Genomic DNA, 22,559 nt, shown 5'->3' with positions numbered 1-22,559 from the left:
GTATTTTCATGTATTGTCAGCCAATGTGCTGAAGCTTCTTGGTTCTCAGGACAAATGTTTCACCAGAGCCCCATTTAGGGTAGTCTACAGAGGAAGAGTGCTCTTGTGGTTAAGGTGACGGACTTAGAATTGCAAGCTCTGGGTTCAGTTCCCAGCTCTACAATGGATTCAGTGTGATCTTTGGGCAGGTCATTCTAGCTGACCGTACCTCAACTCTCCATCCCTATTTCCACAGCTCACAGGGCTTTGACTTTACATTTAATTAAGGTTTGGGGGGCATTCAAATACTATGGGAATAGGACCACATGTTGAGAGGTCTGATATCTGCTCCTAGAGAACAGTACAAGGTTCTTCTAACAGGTTTTTGGAGGTTAACCATCAGCATGGAATCTGAGTGCCTAAATCAGAAGAACATGCGGAGTAAACTGCAGTGAATCCACTGTGGAAAAGGTTGATTCAGATCCTCCAAGATTTCTTGGTTCCCAAAAGCTGGTGAATTTCAAACCTGGATATCACAAGTCTTTCCAAACATGTCTCCCTCCAGGGGCTGTTTCCTAGCTCTGCTGGCCTTGAGCTCAAGCACAGGGAAGAATTTTATTTGTTAATGGACACCCAGGCTGCTAACATTCGCATGTTTTCTCTGCTTCCATCCAGTTTAGATTAGACACACCTGTCTGGGGACAAACAGGATTGGATGAAGCATGAACTCCTCCTGCAATGGGCTGATTAAAATATGCTTCATCTTGCTGGTGGTCTCATGGAGAGGAGGGGCTCAAACTGCCACTGGGGGAAAGGGTTTGGCTGTGTGGATCATGAGTTGGAGTTTCTTATGTTTTCAATATTTTGTTGGGGAAGGTGAAATCCCGTCAGGTTTTTGTAATTATGGGATAAACATCTTCTTTGATTAGGGTCCAGATAGTTAGTAACTTAAAGTAGGGTTTGGTGTGGGGAACTGAGGGGTGTTGGGTGTTGAACCAAACCATTTTGTGTTGTGCTGGAAGTCAGCTGGGTGCAGCTAGTCATGGACGCAATCATGTGCTGAACTCTCATCAGGAGGGAAACTGGCTCCCTCTGAAACTACTGGGGCCATGGAGGGTGACACTGAACCCCAGCAAGACCCCCTACATCTACTTAATCGGTGTTGTCATCCCATGCAACTTCTCTCTAACGCAGCCACTGTATGGGCAGGAAAGTCAAGAAGCTGGGCATTTTTCTCTCGTGGATTAGTGATCTAAATCACAGCATGCTAAATGGAAACAGCATAAACCAGACTAGACACCCCAGTGAGTAAAGCAATAATTGTATGCTGGGACACCTGCTTCCTTTGTATCTCAAAGCTCCCTCTTCTACAGGTAAGAACTTTTCTCTACTATTGCTGGAAACCCTGGGCTTGTCTCAGAAGTACAAGGGCTGCTTTGCAGCAAGGTGGAAGAGTCTATTGCCTGGTTTAACCTAATTGGTAAGAGACCTTAACTGAGGAATTTTTTATGGTGTGTCTCTTTGTTGATTCAAGAGAGTCCCTGGTGGATGTCATCTGATCAGTTTGCGTTCCCTGCATGGTTCTGTCATGCTTTTTCTGTTACAATAAAGCCTCTGGCCAGGAACCAAAGCAGGCCTATCTCCCCTACCAGCCTGTGGAAAGAGCTATGTGCTCTTAGTAAGCTAGGCTCTGACTTGGGCTGTGCACTCGCATAAGGGAGTAGGAACCTTCCCCATACCTCTCCAGGAGCCACTTGGATTTTGATCCAGCAGTGTAGGAGAAAGTGGGCCTATTTGTTTGGCTACTGCTCCTCCCATGAGCAGGTGGCTGGAGAATGGGTGGAGTGTTGGCTCCACCCCTCCTACTCACTGGCCATTGTAGCCCAGCCAGTTCCAGGGTGGGTAGGAGTCTATTGCTGCTGCCCGTCAGCAAACAATGAGAACCTTCCAGGAGCGAGGAGGAGCCTGGCAGGAAAGGAGTGCTAGAGAGGGACGGGGCCAGTGCACCCAGGTTGGAAAAACTTCCTAGGCTGGGGCATGGGGGGGAGAATTCCCCGGACAAACGGCCTGTAGCACAGCTGTGTTGTCCTATGGGGCCCATCCCGCAAACTCTAGTGCCGTGGGTGTTCAAGGGCAGGGCTGAAATAGGGCAGTCCCAATGCACCTAGCACCGCAGGGCCACCGGTAGGGCTGTTTGGACCCCTGGAGCATCTGATTCCTGGCATCTGTCTTCCTTTCTTCAAGGTTATGGTCTCTCCCCCAGTGCTGCTCAGCGCTATGGGTACAGTGATAGCCTAGCCCCACGGACACCCCCACACACTCCATCCCCAAAAGGAATTCAGATGGAGAATGTACTGTAGGAAACAGCCTTGCACTGATCGCCGGAGAATGTACTAGGTGCCCTGGCAAGTCATTTCCGTCTCTGCCTCCCAAGATTCTGCTTAGCACCCTGTATTTCTGTGCCACGGGACACCAGCCACCTAACAATCACACTTACGTTTGCAAATGTTGCCCCTACTATGATTACAAGTCGCCCCTAAGGTGACTCTCGACTACTGTCTCTTTGCTAACGTCAAAACAACGAGAAGTCCTTGTGGCACCTTATAGACCAACAAATTTATTTGGGCATAAGCTTTTGTGGGCTAAAACCCACGTCATCAGATGTCATTTCTTTCCCGCAGTTTGGTTTTGTGCATTTGACAGCACGGGCAATGATGGAGAGCAATTATCTTTTGCCTTCCTTGCATCTTTTTGTTGTCGTTGACTCCAGGGTAAAGTGGGTGCTAAAAACTGTGCCCCCTACCCACATTGCTGACACACATGGAGATCCTGCACGTGCACAGTACCTCGTGCAACAGGACCGGGATCTCCCTTGAAGCTTCATGGTGCTAGGAGAATACCAATAATGATTGTTCTAGGCAGTGCGGGTAGCCGCGCCTGTAGTTATGGCTGTATATAACATAGGGCCTGATCGTGCCCCATTGAAGTCCGTGGGAGTGGGCCCGAAACCATTTGTAAAAGGTCTAGGCTTCCAAGCGAGCAAGTGGTGCCCTGCAAATCCTCCCTTGTCATCTGTCGAAGAGCCCCTGTGATGTACTTGGCTTTCCAAGGCACAGAGGCGTGGCACTGGGACCGGGGAGACTCCATCCCCCACAAGCTCCATCTCGGCAGCAGGGAGCCTGGGCTTTTAAGGAAATCAGGCTCCTTGCTGCTAAAGTCCTCTTCAATAAATCAACAGGCTGATTGAATTGAACATCCCTTTCATTTTTATGAATCTTCAATTAGTCTCCATTGATTTCCAGGGGCTCAGGTGGCTCCTGGCACACACCTTTTTTTTTTTTTTTAGCATATTGGATACACAAATAAAAATGATTTTTGATTCTCTGTTAGAGCTGTTGCTGTCTGATGACATTGACTCAGATGCTGTAATCTCTTAAAACCTTTTAATCAGATCATTTATTGCAGCTTGGGCATCAGGGGGGTTGGAACCCTTCCTCCCCTCTCCAAAAGCACATTTGATTTTATTTGTTTCAGTGAAAAATAAATGAATTGGTAAATGACGACAAGTGAAAGGCCAGGTGGGGGAATGTTCCTAGCTGGGAAGCTAAGAGGTGACTAAGTAGTGGAGGCTCCAGACCCATTTAGAAAGAGCTTCTGTAGCAAGGAGGCTGGGAAAGGTGTGATTCCCTCAGAACCGTGGGGAGATGCAGACCTTTCAGCAGGTTCTTCTCTGTTTTTATGAGCCTGATTCTGCCACCTTTCCTCCCACTGGCGTGGCACCTTACCATGTGAGCAGCCCTGGTGAAATCAATGGGCCGGGACTACTGTCAGAATAAAGCACTACTCAATGCATGGGAGGGTATTGGAACCTGGCCCCAGGCCTCTCTGCTGAGGATACCTCATTAAAGCCAGCTCTTTCTCCTCTAGTTACAAATGTAAATGAACTGGGGCGTTTTCCCATTCTGTGAGATTCTCTCCTTCGACTTACAGCGGAGGTTACGCTGACTGGAGATCTGCCATGTTTGGGGCCCCCAGCCTTGGAGGTGAGCTGGGAGGTGTGGGCAAGGGCACATGTACCTCGCACTGAGATTCACTTGCCATTTGCATGGGATGGTTTAGTGGCTTGAGCACAGGCCTGAGATCCAGGCTCTTTAGGGTTCTAATTCCAGCTCTGCCAGTGAAAGCCATGTGCGACCTGGGGCAAATCACCTCCCCGCTCTGTGCTTTGGTTCGCCCCTCTCTAAAAGGAGAAACGCTGACACTCGGGGGTGGCGGGAGACTTAGTTCATGTGAGTAAAGCACGTTCAGGGTGGAAAGCGCTGATGAGGGCTGAATGGTGTCACGGAGTTGGCTGTTCCAAAGGAGGGGAATGCTCCTGGGGGCTAGTAGTCGCGAGGGTCGAGCTTTGCTGTCTTACAGTTTGGTGCTGGCGGCCGATGGGGCAGGACCTTGGGGTGATTGCTGAGAGGCCCCTTCTGGGTGCTCCGAGTGTACGATGTGAGACCTAATAAGATATTTGGCCTGTTGCGGGGCAGGCACTCACGGTAATGGATTTTTGCAGGTTGCAGTGTCTCTCTTCGTTCCTATGTGTACAATTCCTCTGAGGTTTTCCTACCGAAGAGCACGTGCAAAGCATCGCATTGGATGTCAGATTTCATCTGCCTCATTGGTCTGGATGTCTGGTCTCCGCGGGAGTCCCCACCAAGGGCCAGGACGGGGCAGGTCTGCGGTAGATGTAGCTGGAGCAGGTGCCACCACAGACCGAGCCCTCACCATGGTCCCTGGGGTGTGCAGGACAGAGAGAGAGGTGGCCCTGGCCCTGGAGCACTTGCGATGTTGAAGGACGGCAGAGTGCAGCCTAGACTGAATTGAATAGACCAGACCAGGCGGGGTGGTGGGCGCAGCACCCAGCAGTCTCCTCACTCCTCTGTGGGAGGTGGATCGGCACTGCGGGCCCTGGAGAAGATGGGCCTTTAGAGCACGGGTGGGGATTGCAGGCCTGACGCTTGCCTCTTCGGGCCCAGAGCTGGAGAAGGCCGCAGGCAAACGCCCACCTTCCTTCCTCCCGCTTTATTTTTGAACCTCTACCGCCACCTTGTGGAGTGTCACTAATTCAGCTTCGGGGAAACGATTGACAAACCCTCTCCCCCCACCCCGCCGCCCATTATACTGTACCACTGCTGCCAGTGTGTGAAAGGGGGACCCTTGAGGTCTGTCTGAGAGAGTTTCACCTTGCTTAGGATACGCTTTATCACTGTGTTTGGAATTTGACTCCCTGTGTCTATTCCTGCTCCAAGGGGCAAGTTGCGCCATAGCATGATCTCAATGGTCTCAAGTTGCAGTGGGGAAGGTTTAGGTTGGATATTAGGAAAAACTTTTTCACTAGGAGGGTGGTGAAGCACCGGAATGCGTTACTTGGGAGGTGGTGGAATCTCCTTGCTTTGAGGTTTTTACAGTCAGGCTTGACAAAGCCCTGGCTGGGATGATTTAGTTGGCGTTGGTTCTGCTTTGAGCAGGGGGTTGGACTAGATGACCTCCTGAGGTCTCTTCCAACCCTAATCTTCTATGATTCCTTTCTCCCAGGGCTGGGCATATGTTAAGGGCTGTTATAAAGAGGACAGTGATCAATTGTTCTCTATGTCCACTGAAGGGAGGACAAGCAGTAATTCATGCTTAATTTGCAGCAAGGCTGATTTAAGTTGGTTATTAGGAAAAACTTTCTAACTCTATAGAGATAGTTAAGCTCTGGAACAGGCTTCCAAGGGAGGTTGTGGCCGTTCCATCGTGGGAGGATTTTAACAGGTGAGACAAACACCTGTCAGGGATGGTCTAGCTTTACATGGTCCTGCCTCAGTGCAGGGGGCTGCACTTGGTGACTTCTCAAGGCTTCTTCCAGCCCTACAGTTCTATAATTCCATGGTTTTTTCCTCATTGCTTTCTGATGACAGGTTTACAATTGTTTCTGATCAGTAGAAGGAATTGAGCATCTGGTTCAGATTTGATGCAGCATTGTAGTGGGGGTGGTAAACTTTGCACTGTGTGGAAAAACCACAAGAAAAGCTTTCAAGGTAAAAGAGCAGAGAGTGAGCGCAAAGATAAGGGAAACTTGGATCTAGTCCCTAACTTTCCCAGAGCTTGGGGGAAACTGGATCCATCCTGTGAAACATCAGCGCTGGATCCAAACATGGTGGGTGTGTTGTTGTAGTGCTCAGAAGTTCTGAACAGGGTCAGAGGCTCCCTGTGCTCAGCACTGCACAGTGTTAGATGAGGTCTGTGCTCTGAGGATCTTACAATCTAATCGTAACTTCCCAAAAGTTTGAGGGATTTTTAAACCTGAAGTTGTAGCTTGGGGCCACCTCTGATTGAAGGGGGCATTTGTTCCTCTGCTGGGTCTGGCTAGGCAGAGCTGTGTTCTCAAAAGAATAGGGAATTGTAGAAGGACCTTCAAATAGGCTGTTTTTTTGCTGTTACAAAATATATTTTATTTGCTTCCTTCCTCTCGGTCTCATCACCACCCTTAGTTCAAATCCACAGAGCCATATGTGAAAGCCGAGGTAGTGTGAATAGTCAGAGGACACTAAAGGCGCTTGGTTTTGAGTGCTCTGACTTTAAATGCAAGGGTTTTGGTTGCTCTTCTGAGCTATGGGCTAGGGTCACATGATCACCACTGGAATTTCCAAGCCCGGGTGTCTGTCATTGAAACAGACAGGCCCCTGTTCATTGAACATGTCTGATGTTCAGGATCAGCTCAGGTAGTCCGTTCATTGGAGTTTTGGGAAGCCAGATACAGGAAGCCATTGTGCATGAATTGGGGTCCTTGACAAGTGTGTGGTGGTTTTGGGGAGCCCGCAAGGCAGTAAAAGGAAAGGAAAGCTGATCCAGTGGTTAAAGCACAAGACTGGACGTCTCATCTGGCATTTTTACAACGGCATGAATACACAAAGGGTTTCCTCTGGTGCTTTGTAAAACTGTCTGTGTGGCTTGGAAATACACTTTTGTTTTTAAAGTGCCTGCATTCGCAACTAAACAGGTGCTCTGTCCCTGGAAGTTGAATGCAGGCGCAGCAGTCTGCAAAGCTGAAGTGGGTGTTCTAAATAGTCATGTGAATGTGAGCATGAAACACTGTATTCTGGCTTTGTTAATATCACTGTGCCCTTGGGCAGGGCTGCATGAGAAAATTGCTGTGGGAATTTCCCTTCAGACTCTTTACTGGTAGAAGCCTCTTCCTTATGTTAACTGCAGCTCACTCATACACTCTGTGCAAAGTCACGAGAACAGAAACAAACTGCAAACTTTTTTTTTCATGGGTAGCAGTCCAGATACCCCAGGTACACAGACCAAGATCTTTGTCTGCTTTGAAGGAATAACATGGAGCAGCCCATCCAGTGTGTACTGTGCATATTTGGTTTCAGAAGTGGAGTGAATTTAAAACTGGCTTCCAAAATCAGTTTGGGGGCTTTAGTTGAACTTGGTAGGACCTGCAGATCTGTATTAAGTGATGTCACTGGGTGAGGTAAAATAAAAATGTGATTTGCAGTGGGGCAAATACAATGCCCCCCTGATGTTTGTAGCAATTGACAGGATTAGTGTTCTTCAGGGTGCAATTTTGACTTAAAGCATAATTTTAAGACATGAATTTCTATTGAGAGTCCTATAGTGACAGTACATCACATAGTCTTTATTGAGTTGTTTTATTCCAGCATCATCCAGAGAGAGCCCCCTTATGCAAGGTGCAGTACTTAGATGTTGTGAGAGAGCATCTGTGCCTCAGAGAGGTTACAAATGAAATAGAGAAGACATACACAGGAAATATTACTCCCAGTTTACAGATAGGAACCTGAGGCACAGAGAGACTAAAGTGATTCGCCTAAAGTCACAAAGAGAATTTGTCAGTGTGAGAGCCAGGAATTGAACCCAGATCTGCTGAGTCCCTGTCCACAGGATTAATCCTCCTGTGTGTGTGTGTATGGAATACAGACCTCAACATTTTAGTTGCCTTTTTTTAAAAAAAAAAAAGGCAAGGATTATCCTTAGGGTTAGGGAAGGGCTGTTCCCCCCACCACCACCCATTTTCATAGCTTCTGATGGGATAATTATTACAGAGTTGTTAAGGTGAGGGAGCAGAATTTGTACCGGGCTGGTTTAACTTTTCATGACAATTTTATATGTGTGTGTGTGTCTGAGAGAGAGAGAGAATACTGCACTGGAGATGAACTTCAGTTCAATGGCTTGACAGGCAGGTCATGATTTGGTCTCTCTTGCTTCTACTGTAAGTCCATCAAAGCAGGAAACAATGATTTGCATTGATGTGCGTCAGCTCAGTGAAAAGGGGTACTGTGTCGATGCTCGCAATGTGTTCAAATGACAAGGGAGAAACTGGACAGTGTCCCTTTAAGAGAAAAAGAAAGCAGGAAGTCTGAGCAGAAAGAAAGTCTCAGCCTGGACTGCGATCCATCCCTGCCTGTGTGGGGTCCCTGTGGCTGCTTTCAAGTGAAAGCTTCTCCCACACCATGGCTTCCAACCTGGGCACTTAAGGGTTTTCATTGCATAGGTTGCTTCTGAGCCAGCTGCTGTCTTCAGGTGAGTGGGAATTTCCTTTCATGTTTGTACAGTCTGTCTTGCAGATGTAAAGAGCGAGGTAAATGCTACGGAATATTCCTCTCTTGGCATCTACGCTGGCTTTGTTACACTGCATTATTCTTAGGGTGGTGTATGGAAACCCCTGATGTGCAACCAGGATTACAGATAGTGCTGGGGTGTGTGTGTGTGTGCATTTTTGTAGCATGGTATTATGTTGTAACAATAGTGAAATGCATTGTTATCCCCACTTGCATGTGATACAGTGTGAGACCAGGACAGTGAGAGAGAGATGGATCATGTGCTGGTGACAGCTGCGAAACGAAGTCTTGGGGTGGGGGGGATGAGAAACAGAGGGAGACTAGAGGTGATATCCCCAAGATCAATACATATTCTATGCTGGACTAGAGCAGAACTGGCTTTCTTGTTCAGGGTGTAAATTCTTTACTGTTAAATCATCTGGCATGATCTGATAGACCATGTTAATCCTGGCAAGAACATTGGCGGGCTCACTTGCTCTTTTTAGCCACTTGTACCTTGAGAACATTTCTGTATTAATATGAGGATTCGCCAAGACTCTTCCTCATTTTCTTTTCTGGGTGCTGATCTAAGGGAGCCTGTAGAATTAGATCAGAGGATGCTCCAGACATATGTGCCCGCTCCCATGAGTGAGGGACCGGGTTTGTGTCCTTTTCGGTGAGCCACGTTTTAAAGAAGTTGATTTAGTTTGAAGAAGGTCCCTATCTCCGATCTTAGGTTTTGTGATCTATTTTTGCCTGGAATTTTAGAGCACATGCCAGGAGAGCGCAGGCCAGAGGGTGCTGCACTGCAGGTGTCCTCCATGCGGCTCGGCAAGCTCACTTTACCATGGACTTGTAACGTTTTGACTACTCAGGCTCTGGACATCTCCTAAAAACAGAGCTGGAAGGGATGATTTCCAGTTTGGAGAAGCAGGCCGTGCACATGGATTGGCTAATAACTGGCTACTTCTATTCCAAGGAGAGCGGGGATGCATCAAGCACTTGGCGAATTATGTGTGTACATCTTTGCCACTGAATGGGGTGAAGGGCAGCTGCCAGGAAGACAACAGCACTGCATGATGGATGCGGTATTTGGGGGTGGGAGGAAGCAAGTTCGGCTCACCACAGCAGGACAGACACCTCTGCAGTGGAACATGGCAGCCATTTGTCACCAATCAATTCTGCACAACCGCTTTCACCTGTGGGGAGAGTGAGCTGATGAGTGGGGTTGGATGGGTATCCCGCTGAAGCCCTGAGCGCTGCTTGTAAGAAGCATCATGTGCCCATCCGCTTCCCATTCCCTAGGGGGTGGTGACCTGACTTCCAAACTGAGTTGTCCAGCCCCGAATACGCCTCAGTTGGCATCATCATGTGAGGGCACAGTGTCGAAGCGTGTGCTTGTGCACCCTTTCCTAGAACAACTAGAGGTGGGCACAGGAGACAGAACTGCAGGCGTACGAAATTCAGGCGTGTTTGGACATGGAATTTTGGTTCAGCTCTTTGTCATGACTGGTTTGGGTGCGTAACTTGGATCTGGATCCCAATTCGGATGCTGAGCTGTTGCCCAGTGTCCCCTCTGCCCATGTGCAATCTCACCCGCGACTCTAGCCTGGGACATCCCACTGTGGAGTTTGACACAAGCTCATTTCTAATAACCACATGAGCTTGAAGGTTCACTGTAATGAAATGCTGCTGCTGGTAAGTGAGATTTGAACGCTGAGCAGAGACAGCGCTACGTCTGGGAATTTTTTAGCTTTCTGGGCAGGAAACTGAGTGCTTCCTCTTTAACCCGTGGCTGTGAAGCTGGTGTTGCAATCCTATAGGCTTCTGTTCTTACAGCTGGGAGGTGCCTCTTACCTTGCAGCCCTCAGTGCTTAGTATTTTCCTTTCATCAGTCAGTGTTTCGTTACCAGCCTGAGTGGCTACTGGCTGGGTTTCCCTGCCCAAGGTTCCCAGCTCCGTCCTTACCCAACTTCTCCCATCCTTTCTGAGCTCTGCTTTCGTGCTGTTTGCAGAGGGCGGTTGGTGGCTGCTTTTTAAGGGAGACAGAAGGACTCCACTTGATCAAGAAAAAGCAGAAGAGTTGGGGGGGGGCAGTGGACACAGATAGGAGAATGGGTGGGGCGAGGTGGGTCAGTAACCGCTGAATAATGATCTGCTGCTAGAGATGGATTGTTCCTCCTTATGCTGATTGGTATTGTCTGTGCACCACTGACCTCTGCTGGACAGAATCCAAACTCGGCTGTGTGTCAACTCTCATCTCTTCTGCTGACCTCTGATGGAGATTCTCCGACAGCTGCAGTGGCAGCAGGCTGGGCTTTAGCCCAAAGGGATCAGACTTCGCTGCTGTGACGTTCTGTGTTGGTTCAGTGACACCCGTGCAGTAGTAGGTATGGCTGGCTGTGTTACAATCAGCTTCTTACGGAAACGGATGGAAACTGAACCCTCCAAGCTGTGGGGGAGGTTCATCTCCTTGTCCGGGCTGTGTGTGTCTTGGTCCCACCTCTCATTTCAGGGAGCAGGAGAAGTGGAACGAGTGTTAGAACAGCAGGGAGGCATGTGAAAGCGCACTGGGGCTGGGCTGCCGGGGTTGTCTGTGTGTGTAAACAGCTCTTTTCCTCACAGACTTGTCTTCTCCTCTCAGCCTCGCAGCTCAGAGGTGAGCTGGCCTCATGCTGAAAATGCAGAGCACGCCCAACTACCTCTGGAACACGGACGATGTGCTGGGCCAAGGGGCTACAGCCAGTGTGTACAAAGCCCGCAGCAAGGTGAGTGAGGGGCACAGGATGGGAAGCCTGAGCTGATTCGGTTGTTTACGGGCAGTACATGGACCCATGTAGGCTCCAACTCGATTCCCTTCCAGTCTGTCCAACCTGGTGGCTCACCCCCCCCCCAGTGACGTAAGGCCAAACCCTCTCTCAACAACCAACCCTTCTCTGATCTTCCAGCTGCCAAAACCTCCCAATCTGTGACATGCTTCCAAACCCACCCTCAAATTCCCAGGTGACAAGCACCCCAACCCAACTCCCCATAGCTGCTCCCACAGCTGGAGCTACCAAGCCTTCCTCTATGTGCTCACGCAACCTGCTGCTCTCAGCTGCCAAACCCTTGGCATGCCCTTCTCATCTCAACTATGCGTAAACGAGTCCTGGGTGGGTGGTTTCTATCACCGTCACTCCGTGTCCTGTTGGTGCCCTGCAGCCATCGCCTCACGCTGCGCAGCCCAGCGAGCAAAGCCAGGGTTGATCTTGTGTCCGTACAGTTGATCATCATTTTACATTCCCTGCACTGCTGTCTTCTGCAAGTGAAGACAGCAGGCTGCGAAATCATCCAAGGCAGTTGCTTGTGATAACCTGATCCAGGCCAGTTTTCATTCGGATGCTGACTTAGGCCATGGTTTTCAAGGGGTAATTTAGAGCAAGGACATGATTGGGTTTTTCAAAATGCCTTGGCTTATCTGTACTCCCATTCTATCCCCATGGTAAAACTCCCTGTAGCCTTGGGGGAAGGGAGAGCTAGGCGAATGCAGAACGTTTCTGAAAATGCCACCCATAATCATTGGAATGTATCGTGCATGAGTTCTAGGATATTAACCCACTGGGATTGGGCCAGATGCTGGTCAGCGTCTCTACTCTTTGAAGTTTATTCAGAGCGTTTTCTCACTGCTCAGTTCAGAGAAGGGCTTTGGAAGGAGATTTGGTTTAAAGGATGGTTTATAATGTAACCCACTAACTCTCGTGGAGGAGAGACTTGGGGTGATGGTTTCAGGTCTCGCTGGAGCTGTTTTACAGAACTGAATAAACATAGCTTTGCAGTGGGGAGAATGGGTGAACCCCACAAAGAAACAAACACACATTGCCAGGATCGTTTGCTTTCCAAACTGCAATGTACTAACCATGCCCGAGCTATTCGGTCAGGACAGGAACTGCATGAGGGCGCCAGGCTGGGTATGAAATGGGGAACAGAAGGAGGGAGAGAGTCAAACAACCAGCTACTGTACTGCAGCCTGTTGAGTGTGTTAAACCCAGGGGTACTCTTGATCTTGCGGGGAGATTTTAAGATGACACAAAGGGGAATTTGATTTTCAATGAGAGCTGGGCATCTAACTTCCCTTTCTGCCTTTTGAAATCCTCCCCCTTAATCCTTTCATGCCCACCTGGAAACTGAGCTGCCTTCTGGCTTCGTTTTGATCGTCCCCTCTAGAACAGAACGTACCCACACTACAGAGCATGTGTTGTCCACTAACCTGTTTTCCTGGCGGGCTAGCATTCCAGCTGGGGGCTGCTCTCTGAATTTGTCCTGTTCCTTTTCTCCTCCTTGCCCAGAGATCAGGAGAGCTGGTTGCTGTGAAGGTCTTTAATAATGCCAGCTACCTGAGACCACAGGAGGTGCAGATGAGAGAGTTTGAGGTGCTGAGGAAATTAAACCATAAGAACATTGTCAAGCTGTTTGCAGTTGAAGAGACTGTAAGTCTGTCGCTAGCTCTGCAATGGGAAAGGTGTGGGTTGATGGTAATGCAGTGGGACTTGGCTTTTAGCAGCTGTGACAAGGCACCGGTTGCTGGGATGGGCTGCTGCTGCCAAATAACCACAGCTTCTTCCTGTGGCTTTTCTCTACTCACCCTCGACCCTCCCTATTGTTTCAGCTCAAAGCACTTCACAACCATTCACTCATGACCTCTTCCAGCGTCCCTGTGGTGGTGTTCCCCACTGATGGATGGCGCACTGAAGTGACTTGGCCAAGGCCCCAGGCCAGCTGAGTGATGCAGCCAGGAATAGAACCCAGGTGCCCTGCCGGCACGTCCAGTGCTTTAACCACTAGTCTACCCGGATTCCCACGCCCTAGGCGATGGAGCCAAGTGTCCTGGATCACACACTCAAGCGGTTCATTGGCCAATTCCTTCGAGTTCTGGGTGTTGTGTTAATCACAGACTTTGTTTTGGGCGGCAGAGCTCATTTTCCCACCCAACGTACTCTTGCCTGTGGAGTCAGTTGTCTCTGACTAGAATTGCCACGTAGGCCGCTCGGGCAAGGAAGGGGTGCCACCCTCCCGTGGACGGGACAAGGGGTGGGACACAGCAGCCTACCCCGGGACTCTGTGCATAACGCAGCGTCACAGGGTCACTGTTTCTCAGGATGCTGCTCAAGGGATCAGTCTCTCCTTCTGCCTCCCAGACTCAGGGAAACAGCAAGCAGAAGGTGCTGGTGATGGAGTACTGCTCACGTGGGAGCTTGCTGAGCGTATTAGAAGATCCAGAGAACTCCTTTGGCTTGTCCGAGTCAGAGTTCCTCATCGTGTTGCATTGTGTTGGTAAGTCTCAGAGCTACTAGCTTGGGTGTCTGTGGCGGGAAAGGGGGATAAACGAGTGCTCGATGCAGCTAGTGTGGACATGGGATTTGCATTCTGCTGTATATAAGAACAGCCATACTGCGTCAGATCAAAGGTCCATCTAGCTCGGTATCCTGTCTTCCGGCAGTGGCCAGTACCAGCTGCCCCAGAGGGAATGAACAGAACAGGTAATCATCCAGTGATCCATCCCCTGTTGCCCATTTCCAACTTCTGGCAAACAGAGGCTAGGGACACCATCCCTGCCCATCCTGGCTAATAGCCGCTGATGGACCTAACCTCCATGAACTGATCTAGTTCTTTTTTGAACCCTGGCCTTCACAACATCCTCTGGCAAGGAGTTCACAGGTTGACTGTGTGTTGTGCGAAGAAATACTGCCTCTTCATTTCATTTGGCGGCCCCTAGTTCTTGTGTTATGAGCAAGCAGACAATAACACTTCCTTATTTACTTTCTCCACACCAGTCATGATTTTATAGACCTCTCTCATCTCCCCCCTTAGTCATTTCTTTTTCTGAGCTGAAAAGTCCCAGTCTTATTAATCTCTCCTCACACCCAGCTCCTCATTAAATCTGCTCTTCTGTAAAGATGTGGATGGGGGCAAAAACTAACTTACTGCATGCCTGGAGGTGCATTTTACAAAGCAGTGTGAATGGTGGAGAGTGAAGGCCTTTGTCTGCCGAATACACAGGGAGTATGGTCCCTCCACCAGAAGTGCATTTCCCCTACCCACTTGTCCTCTGCTGAGGCCAGCTGTGACTGTTAGTCAGCTCCCTTAAGAACTGAGACTGCCAAATTCAGGCCACCAAATGGTAAGCGTGGTCAGTCACTACTGACCCAGGCTGGATTTGAACTAGTAACTTGGCAGGTGAAAGACTCCATACCCTGGAACGGAGCCCCTGTACTGTCCACTTTCCCACCCTGAGAGGCCGTTTGATGAGTGGGCATCTCCAAGAACTTAGGTTGGCAAATACTCTAGGTGCTGCAAAGCTCTCTGTCCCTGTAGCAAGTCCACCCTGAGCATGTCAGGAATGTCTCGCTGCGCTTCTCCATTGGGGTGCTTGGATTCTGAGGATGCCCTTGGCATCCTGGGGGAGCTGAGAGACTGAACTGTGCAAATGAGCAGGCAGGTAGGTTGTGCCCACGCTATCACACGTCGGAGATGGTACGGTTTGCCTCTGCTCCCTTCCCCTCTTCAGAATGGTCCTCGTGCTCGTGATTTTCCTCTGTCTATCCCAAGCTCATGTTTGCTTCACCGGGTCTGAAAGCTGAACCCAGGGCCGCCTGCCTCCCTCAATTCTAGTCCACACTGCTGCTTGTTAGTTAGCCAAGCCAGCTCAGAGAAGCTGCGGCCATTCTCAGCAGTGTCTCACTTCCCCTTTATGCTCGTAGTGGCCGGCATGAACCACCTTCGTGAGAACAGCATTGTCCATCGGGACATCAAACCAGGAAACATCATGCGGCTGGTGGGGGAAGACGGGCAGAGCATCTATAAGCTCACGGATTTTGGGGCCGCTCGAGAGCTGGACGATGACGAGAAGTTTGTGTCCGTCTACGGGACAGAAGAATATCTTGTGAGTAAAGCAAAATGCCAGTTTCTTAACGAGCAAGAGTTCAGGAAGGAAGGGTTACTTTTCTCAGCATACGTGGAATGGTAGGAGCTTGGGCTGTTGCTATGCTTAGTGTATAACAACAATACTTAGCTCTGCTATAGCACTCTGCATAGGTAGATCTCAAAGTGTTGTACATAGGAGCTCACTATCGTTATCCCCATTTTACCAATGGGGAAACTGAGTCAAGGGGGGGTGGGGGAAGTGACTTGCCCAGGATCATCCAGCAGGTCAGTGACAGAGCTTGGGACGAGATCCTAGGTCTCTAGTCTCAGTCCGTTGCTCTGGCCACTTAGAATGGTGGACATCCTCTCTGTCTCCAAGCGTTTCATTCATCGAGACTCATTTGCTTGAACTTCGCTTTCTATGGCCAAGGTTTTTGAAAGTGACTGGAGATTTGGAATGCCTCAATTTTGGGGAGCCCAGCTTACAGGGATCTGATTTTCAGTGCCTACGTTTTCAGAAAACCAAGCCCTCTGAAGTGTTTCATTTTGGGCACCCAAAAATGGAAGAACCCTAAATCACTAGTCACTGGGGAAATCTTGGCTTCCATGACGGATCTGCTATAAGTAAAGCAAATTCATTCACAATGCGTTTCTTCCTCTTCATCCTATTAGCACCCGGACATGTACGAGCGAGCGGTTCTGAGAAAACCCCAGCAAAAGGCTTACGGGGTGACTGTAGACCTGTGGAGCATTGGGGTAACCTTTTACCATGCTGCTACAGGCAGTCTCCCATTTATCCCCTTCGGCGGACCTCGCAGGAATAAAGAAATCATGTAGGTAGTGCCACCGACAGGAGTCCGGTGTTTACATGGGCTTTGTGTTGTCTTTTTTGGCTGAGTTTGGTGAATTGAATTGTGTCCTAAAGTGAGAAGCTGTAAGGAAGAGTGGATGAGGTGAGCTACATGGAGAGTGAGCAATTCACCCCAATCCTGACCTGCAATACCTCTTGCTATGCCGTGCTGTGCCCCACTCCAGATCTGCCAGTGCCTTCTACTCCTTGTGTTGCATCCTTTTCTTGAGTCCTGCCTCTGTCCCGATATGAAGCTCTTAGTCTCAGATGTCTGCTGAAGACCCATTTCAGCCACAGACTCCTCATTGTGCTGATTTTTATTAATGTGGAATTCAATGGGTCTGTTTGTGTTTATGCACCTTAGCTAGCTGATGATTTAATCACCCAGATTCTCACGTATACCTTAGATCTGCTGGAAGTGTAGCCTGCGGCTGGCTTCATCTGCAGTTCCCAGCATGCCCTGCTCCATGCTGCTGGGAGGAAAGGCCTCTTGGGACAAGACAGAATACGAACGATATAGTAGGGACTGCACGTTCTGTGGGGCTGCCCCATCTTGGCAAGTCACCAATACAGCCCCTGCTATTGACTGCCCCTGTGGTTAGCACTACAGTGTCGGGCAGCAAAGCCCACTTGGAGACCAAGCCGGCCATGCTGTCCCTAACTCAAGTACATGGGGGATTAACTGGGTTCTGCTCAGGGTGCGCATCCAGGCAGGAAGACAGCAGAGCTGCAGCTGGCAATCAGTGCCCCTTTCTATGGTACGTTTGCCCTGATAACGGTGTTTCTGTGGCTTTGTGGTTTAACGGCTGAAAGATGGGGCAGCTTCTGACTTGACTTCCATGCTGTTGCTTGAAGTGTCCGCCCTCTTCTCCCCCCCCCATGTCTTCTGAAAGCGATGCAGCTTTTCCCCCGAGGGATGATGGAAACAGGTTTTGGATTTTTCTTTTCATACCTTTGTACTTCTAGGTTTGGGGGGGGTGGGGGGAGAGGGGTTTGGTGGTTGATGGTTCTGGATCGCAGCTTCAAAAAGCAGATGCCTAAATTGCACCCATGAAAGAGGCAGGTGCAAACTAGTCGAAGCATGTGTGGGTTATGTAGCTGCATGTGCAGTTTCCCATTGGCTTAGCTAGCACACACAGTCTCTGCTTGCTTCTTCCCGTTTGCCTGGCTTTCCATGCACGGTTTAGGCACCTCTCGTTGTTGGTACATTTTGGTTCTGTCCATTGAAACTCCTCCCCTATGATATGGGAAGGTGGAGACTGATTTTCTCCCCTCTCTGTGCCTGTCCTCCCTACGCACTTGCCAAGAGGTTTGCAAGCCCAGTGGTTGGAATGTGCCCAGGGGAGGCCAGTTGTCCAGTTTCCACCCAGCGGAACGACTTTTCTTTCAACAGGTATAAAATAACGACGGAGAAACCTGCTGGAGCTATCGCAGGCGTCCAGAGGCAGGAGAACGGGCCCATTGAGTGGAGCTACGAGCTGCCCATCACCTGCCAGCTGTCTGTGTGAGTACTGGAGGGGGTGGGGTTGCTTCCAGGGAGCTCTCCCTCCTCCTGCTTTGATCATAGGGCCTCCAACCAGTCAGTGAGTGGCACAGACAGAAGTGCTGCTTCGGGTTGGAAAAGAGCACAGGGACTCTGCTCTGCCCTCAGCATACTCCAGGGATGTAGTTATGCTGTTGCAAACGTCCCTCCCATCGTACCCGGACCAGGTGAGTCTGGAATGATATTAATTCCTCTATATAAATGATATTTCTCAATGGTGCTTAAGGAAAGGTAAACACAGTGTTCAATGGGATTTGGGCACTGAAAATCTCGGCTGTAAAAGCCTGGTCGTTCCGTCGGCTGGGCTTCTCCGGGCATCCCGTTTTCTCTGTCTCTGATTATAAGCTCTCGGGGGCAGGGACTGCGGTGTTGTGCGTGTCATGCATGCCTACGCCGCCTCGCTGTGCTCCCCCCCTCCAGTGCCTGGACTGCAGAGATGGTGGAGTTGGCTACATCCTTTGAGAGCTGGGGCTTTTAGCAGGCTCTTGCTTTTTGATCAAAAGGTGCGTGACTTCAATCCCAGCTGCCCGCGATCCTCCCCAATGCCCCGTGTCCCACACAGCGCTGGGCATGCGGCTGGTGTTGAAATAAAGAACCTTGAGTGTGATTAAGGCTTTCAGAGCAGTACAAGGCTCTCAACAAGCTGTGATTGCAGCCTCAAAGAAAATGTGTGGAGCACACTGCTCTCTGTGCCCTTCCTTATAGTTGTCTGTAACTATACCCCTGTGGTCTGTGATGTGCTCATTCATATGTGCCTGGGGCCTGATTCTCATTTATGTTAAGGCTGGAGTGGTGTCAAGGGCTTAAGTGTATATAAAATGCCTCAAAACAGTTCGTGTTTGTCCCGTGCTGTACATCCAGAGAAAGAGATTTTGCCCATTTTGTCACATGTTCCCTCCCAGTTGAAGTGACTCACGTTGTTTTGGTTAATTCCAAAATTTCCCACTATTGACAGTGTCTGTATTAACCCTTTCGCAGCAGAAGATAGTTTTGGTACTTAAAATCAGAATTTAGGGTGTAATCGTGCCATGAGTCCTTATTGAACCTAGCAACCCTAATGACTTATCACAAGGATCGAGCCCAGAACCAGTGTGACCGCATATCCAATAAAGCATATTATTACCTTAATAAATAATGTGAAGACTTCTCACAGGCATGTTAATCTGTAGCAGCTGCACTACTGTGTGGGGGTTGAGTTCAATAATTTCTGCAATGGGTTCTGACTTTCGAGGTGATCCTGCAAGTTCCATTGTCTCTCCTCTTTCTCCAAGAGCTAAATGGTTAATCTTAAAACCCCAACCAGGGAGGATATTTCTTTGTCAATGAGCTCCCCAACTTCTGTCTACTCCCTCTCTTCCCATGTCTCTCAGTTGTGTATTGCAGAATATACACTAATCGGTCCATTTGTGTTAGCACAGGCTCATAATTAGAGAATGAGGCTCTGGGCCAGAATGCTTGGGTTCAGTTCCTGGCGCTGACTCTCAGTGCTGTATTGGGCACAAAAAATGTGGTTAACTTGGGGGTTTTGTCATTTTCCCTCTCCGGGCCTCTGTTTTCCCATCTGCAAAATGTAAATAATTGTATTCACCAACTACACAAAGGAGTTTGGATTCATTCATGTTTGTCAGTGTCTAGGAGGAAGTGCATTATGGGAGGGCATTGGGAAAAACACACATCACTGGTGCTCCATTTTGGAACAGTCTTTCTAGTACTTCATAGCCTCTGTCCCAGTGTCCTTTCTCTTAACATGCTTTGAGGGGATAGTAACTTCCACACTTCCCCTCTGCTTCCTCTTCCCAGTGCCTTGCCTATGCATGGCGCCAGGCATCGTTCATGACAGGAGGGAAAATGAGCCAAACTCCTAATTCCAATTCTACTTGTTTGGTAGAGTGAGTGAGTTTCTTTATGTAGGCTAAAGAGGGGATTTCAGTCTCTAGGGCTGTCAGTCCAGCACCTCTCACCAGCTCTAAATTCACCTTAAAAGAAAATACATTCATTTCTTAAACCCTCCACTCACTCTTCCCCCCCCCTCCAAATCTTTCCATCCTATCAAGATGAGGGTTCAAGGAAAGAGGTTTATAGTCAGTCTATCTCTTCCTGTCTGACAGCCTGTGAACCCGTCTATTTATTGTCTGTTACATCCCCAGGGAAATAAATATGGGGAAAACAAACTCGCTGGGTCCTGAGTTTGATTCATTTGCGAGGGCTAAATTGTAATGGAGCGTCTGGAGAAATGCATGTGACAAGCCCATGGATGCTGGATGAACATTGTATGGGCCTGTGTCAAGGAAAGCTGAACGAATCCTTAATGATGACAAAGCATAGGCATGCGTTCCTGAGAGCTCGTCAGAAGCTATTCGGCCATGCCGTGAAATGGGGAGTGTGTGGCATACAATTTGATGATGTGTCGTCCTTATAATTGCCAGTCCCCTTCCTTTTGTAATTGATTGGAAAGATTACAAAGGGAGTTGGATCAGGATAATATCACGCATGGGTTCTTTACCTGGAGAGCATGCTTTTCATCTGTAGATTTCAAGGCGCTTGACAAAAGAAGGTCTAGTATTCTCTCCGCTTTACAGAGGCATAGAAAGGTGAAGTGACTTGCCCGAGGTCACACAGAGGTCAGTGACAAAGCTGGGAATAGAACCCAGGTCTCCTGAGTCCCAGGCCAGCATCCTATCCATTGGAACACACTGTCTTCTGTTCATATTTGTGTGCGTGCGCAAGAGAATAACATCTTTATTTCCTTTCCTTTGCTTCAGGGGGCTGAAGAGCCAGCTCATCCCCATCCTGGCTAACATTCTGGAAGTTGATCAGGAGAAATGCTGGGGCTTTGATCAGTTCTTTGCTGAAACCAGTGACATCCTGCACAGGATAGTGGTCCATGTCTTCTCCTTGCAGCAAGCTACCATGCACCGGGTCTACATCCATGCCTACAACACGTAAGCACAGCTTAGCCCCTGGCAAATCTGGGAGAAGAATCCAGGCTGAAAACCCAGTGGGGAAAGCAGAAGGTTCAGTTTAATGCTGAGCTGCGCTTTCCCAGGGAGATGGATCAGCTGGAAGGGGTTGCTTATTCCTGTCCCCTGTATGCCTGCTCTGTTGCCCTCCACTCCACAGGAGGCTGCATTTCATTGGAGGGGAAGTGATTCTTGAGTGTGTTTTCGCTCATATCGGGCATACTCTGAAACCCATTGATGTCACAGGCAAGTCTCACCCTGACTTCACTGGAAGTTGGGTCAGACTGCTAATGCTTTCAGGTGGCAGAATGCTAGCGCAATGGCAATCCACAATACGTATCAGTGTGAACAAGTCTGATGCGGCAGGCTGCCAGAAAGCTTTGCTGGATCTCAACTGAGCTTCCTTTGGTGAATGATAAACCCAAGAGTAGGATTTTGGAGGGGATGGTGGGGGCAGAATAATAGCCCAACTACAGCCTATTGTGTGAAATCATCTTGGTTGCTGACAGCCTCATGTTTTATTTCCCTTCCATTCCCTTTTTGGTTTTTGTTTCAGTACCACCATATTTTTAGAAGCTGTCTTCACACAGACAAATATAGCCCCTCCCCATCAAGAATATTTTTTTGAAGGTCACCTGTATCAATTGGAACCCACCCTGCAAGCTCACAATTTCTCCAGAACCACAGAAAATAGCCCTCTGACCTTGCTGAGCAGTGAACCGGAGGAACCAGTGGGAGTGAGATTCAGAGATCGTGAGTACAGTCATCTCGTAAAATGGAGCCTTCTGCTTCCCGTCCAGCCATTTGAGCTCTTCTAGTGAGTTTAGTTTCCGCCATCTGTGTATGCACACACATGGTCACGCTTGCAATGTCCTCCTGATACAGGGCTCTTGGTCACTTCATCTGGAGTCTCACTGCAGAACTGTAACTTATTAGGACAAAGTTCAACAGAGAGGAAGGGATGGTTTTGTGGTTAAGGCATTGGATGTGTTTGGGTTGGGTTCAGTTTTCATCTCTGACACAGATTTCCTGTGTGCCCATGGGGAAGTCATTTAACCTCTCTGTGCCTCTATCCTCAGTCTGTAAATGAGAGTAATAATAATACTCCTTTCCCACCCTTTGTCTGTCTTGTCTGTTTAGATTACTCATTAGGGTGGGAACCATCTCGGGCGATTTCTATGTAGAGTGCCTAGCACAGTGGGGCCAGGACCTGGCTGAGACATCTAGGTGTTACTGTCAGTCAATAAAGTCTGAGCTCTGCTCTGTCTTGCTGAACCCAGAGATGAGGGCGAGTGATCTGGGTGCAGGACTAGGAGCAAGGAATTTCTAGCTTCTCATCCCAGATCGGACACAGATTCCCTCTATGGGCTTGAGTGAAAATTCTCTGCCTCTCATTCTCCATTTGCAAAATGTAAATTGTTTAGCCTTGTCTTAAAGATATGAAGAGGATTAATTAGTTAATATTTGTAATTCACTTGAGAGATCAAAAGTGCTACCTGCTAAGTACTTTTGTGTATTAGGATCCACACTGCAGTTCTCTGCTTTATATTCTCTTTATTCCATGTGCAGAACTCCAGAGCAAAATGTGTTGCAGAGACCCACAATGTGAGCTGGAGAGGAGAACATTACCCTTCCCATTAGATTAGACAGAGAAGTGCCCATACCGCCTTCAGGGAAGGATGCTTTCTGTGTCGATGTCTGTATAATAAAACATTGGTTGAGATGAGAGT

At 48.9% G+C, this 22,559-nt stretch overlaps 1 protein-coding gene across 4 annotated transcripts in view; it reads left to right on the top strand.

Annotated features, from left to right (window-relative positions):
- The first annotated feature begins 8,267 nt into the window (after positions 1–8,267).
- The window catches only part of IKBKE (inhibitor of nuclear factor kappa B kinase subunit epsilon), an 80,485-nt gene continuing 66,193 nt past the window's right edge, over positions 8,268–22,559 (top strand). For 2 of the 4 annotated variants that reach the window (XR_013634886.1, XM_073319756.2), the window contains exons 1-9: positions 8,270–8,559; positions 11,221–11,344; positions 12,902–13,042; positions 13,751–13,886; positions 15,314–15,495; positions 16,149–16,309; positions 17,720–17,830; positions 20,632–20,811; positions 21,386–21,582. Coding sequence is in view for 3 of the 4 variants with exons in the window: in XM_073319756.2 (XP_073175857.1) it covers positions 11,249–11,344; positions 12,902–13,042; positions 13,751–13,886; positions 15,314–15,495; positions 16,149–16,309; positions 17,720–17,830; positions 20,632–20,811; positions 21,386–21,582 (1,204 nt within the window). In the remaining variant the exon portion in view is untranslated. Of the gene's footprint in view, positions 8,560–11,220; positions 11,345–12,901; positions 13,043–13,750; positions 13,887–15,313; positions 15,496–16,148; positions 16,310–17,719; positions 17,831–20,631; positions 20,812–21,385; positions 21,583–22,559 lie in introns of all 4 variants that reach the window. The other 2 variants (XM_073319754.1, XM_073319755.2) reach the window with 2 other exon arrangements.

This window comes from Lepidochelys kempii, chromosome 21 (assembly GCF_965140285.1).
Source record: "Lepidochelys kempii isolate rLepKem1 chromosome 21, rLepKem1.hap1, whole genome shotgun sequence".
Classification (NCBI taxonomy): Eukaryota; Metazoa; Chordata; order Testudines; family Cheloniidae; genus Lepidochelys; species Lepidochelys kempii.
Note: the sequence above shows the minus strand (reverse complement) of the source record. Positions and strands in the feature narration are given on the sequence as shown.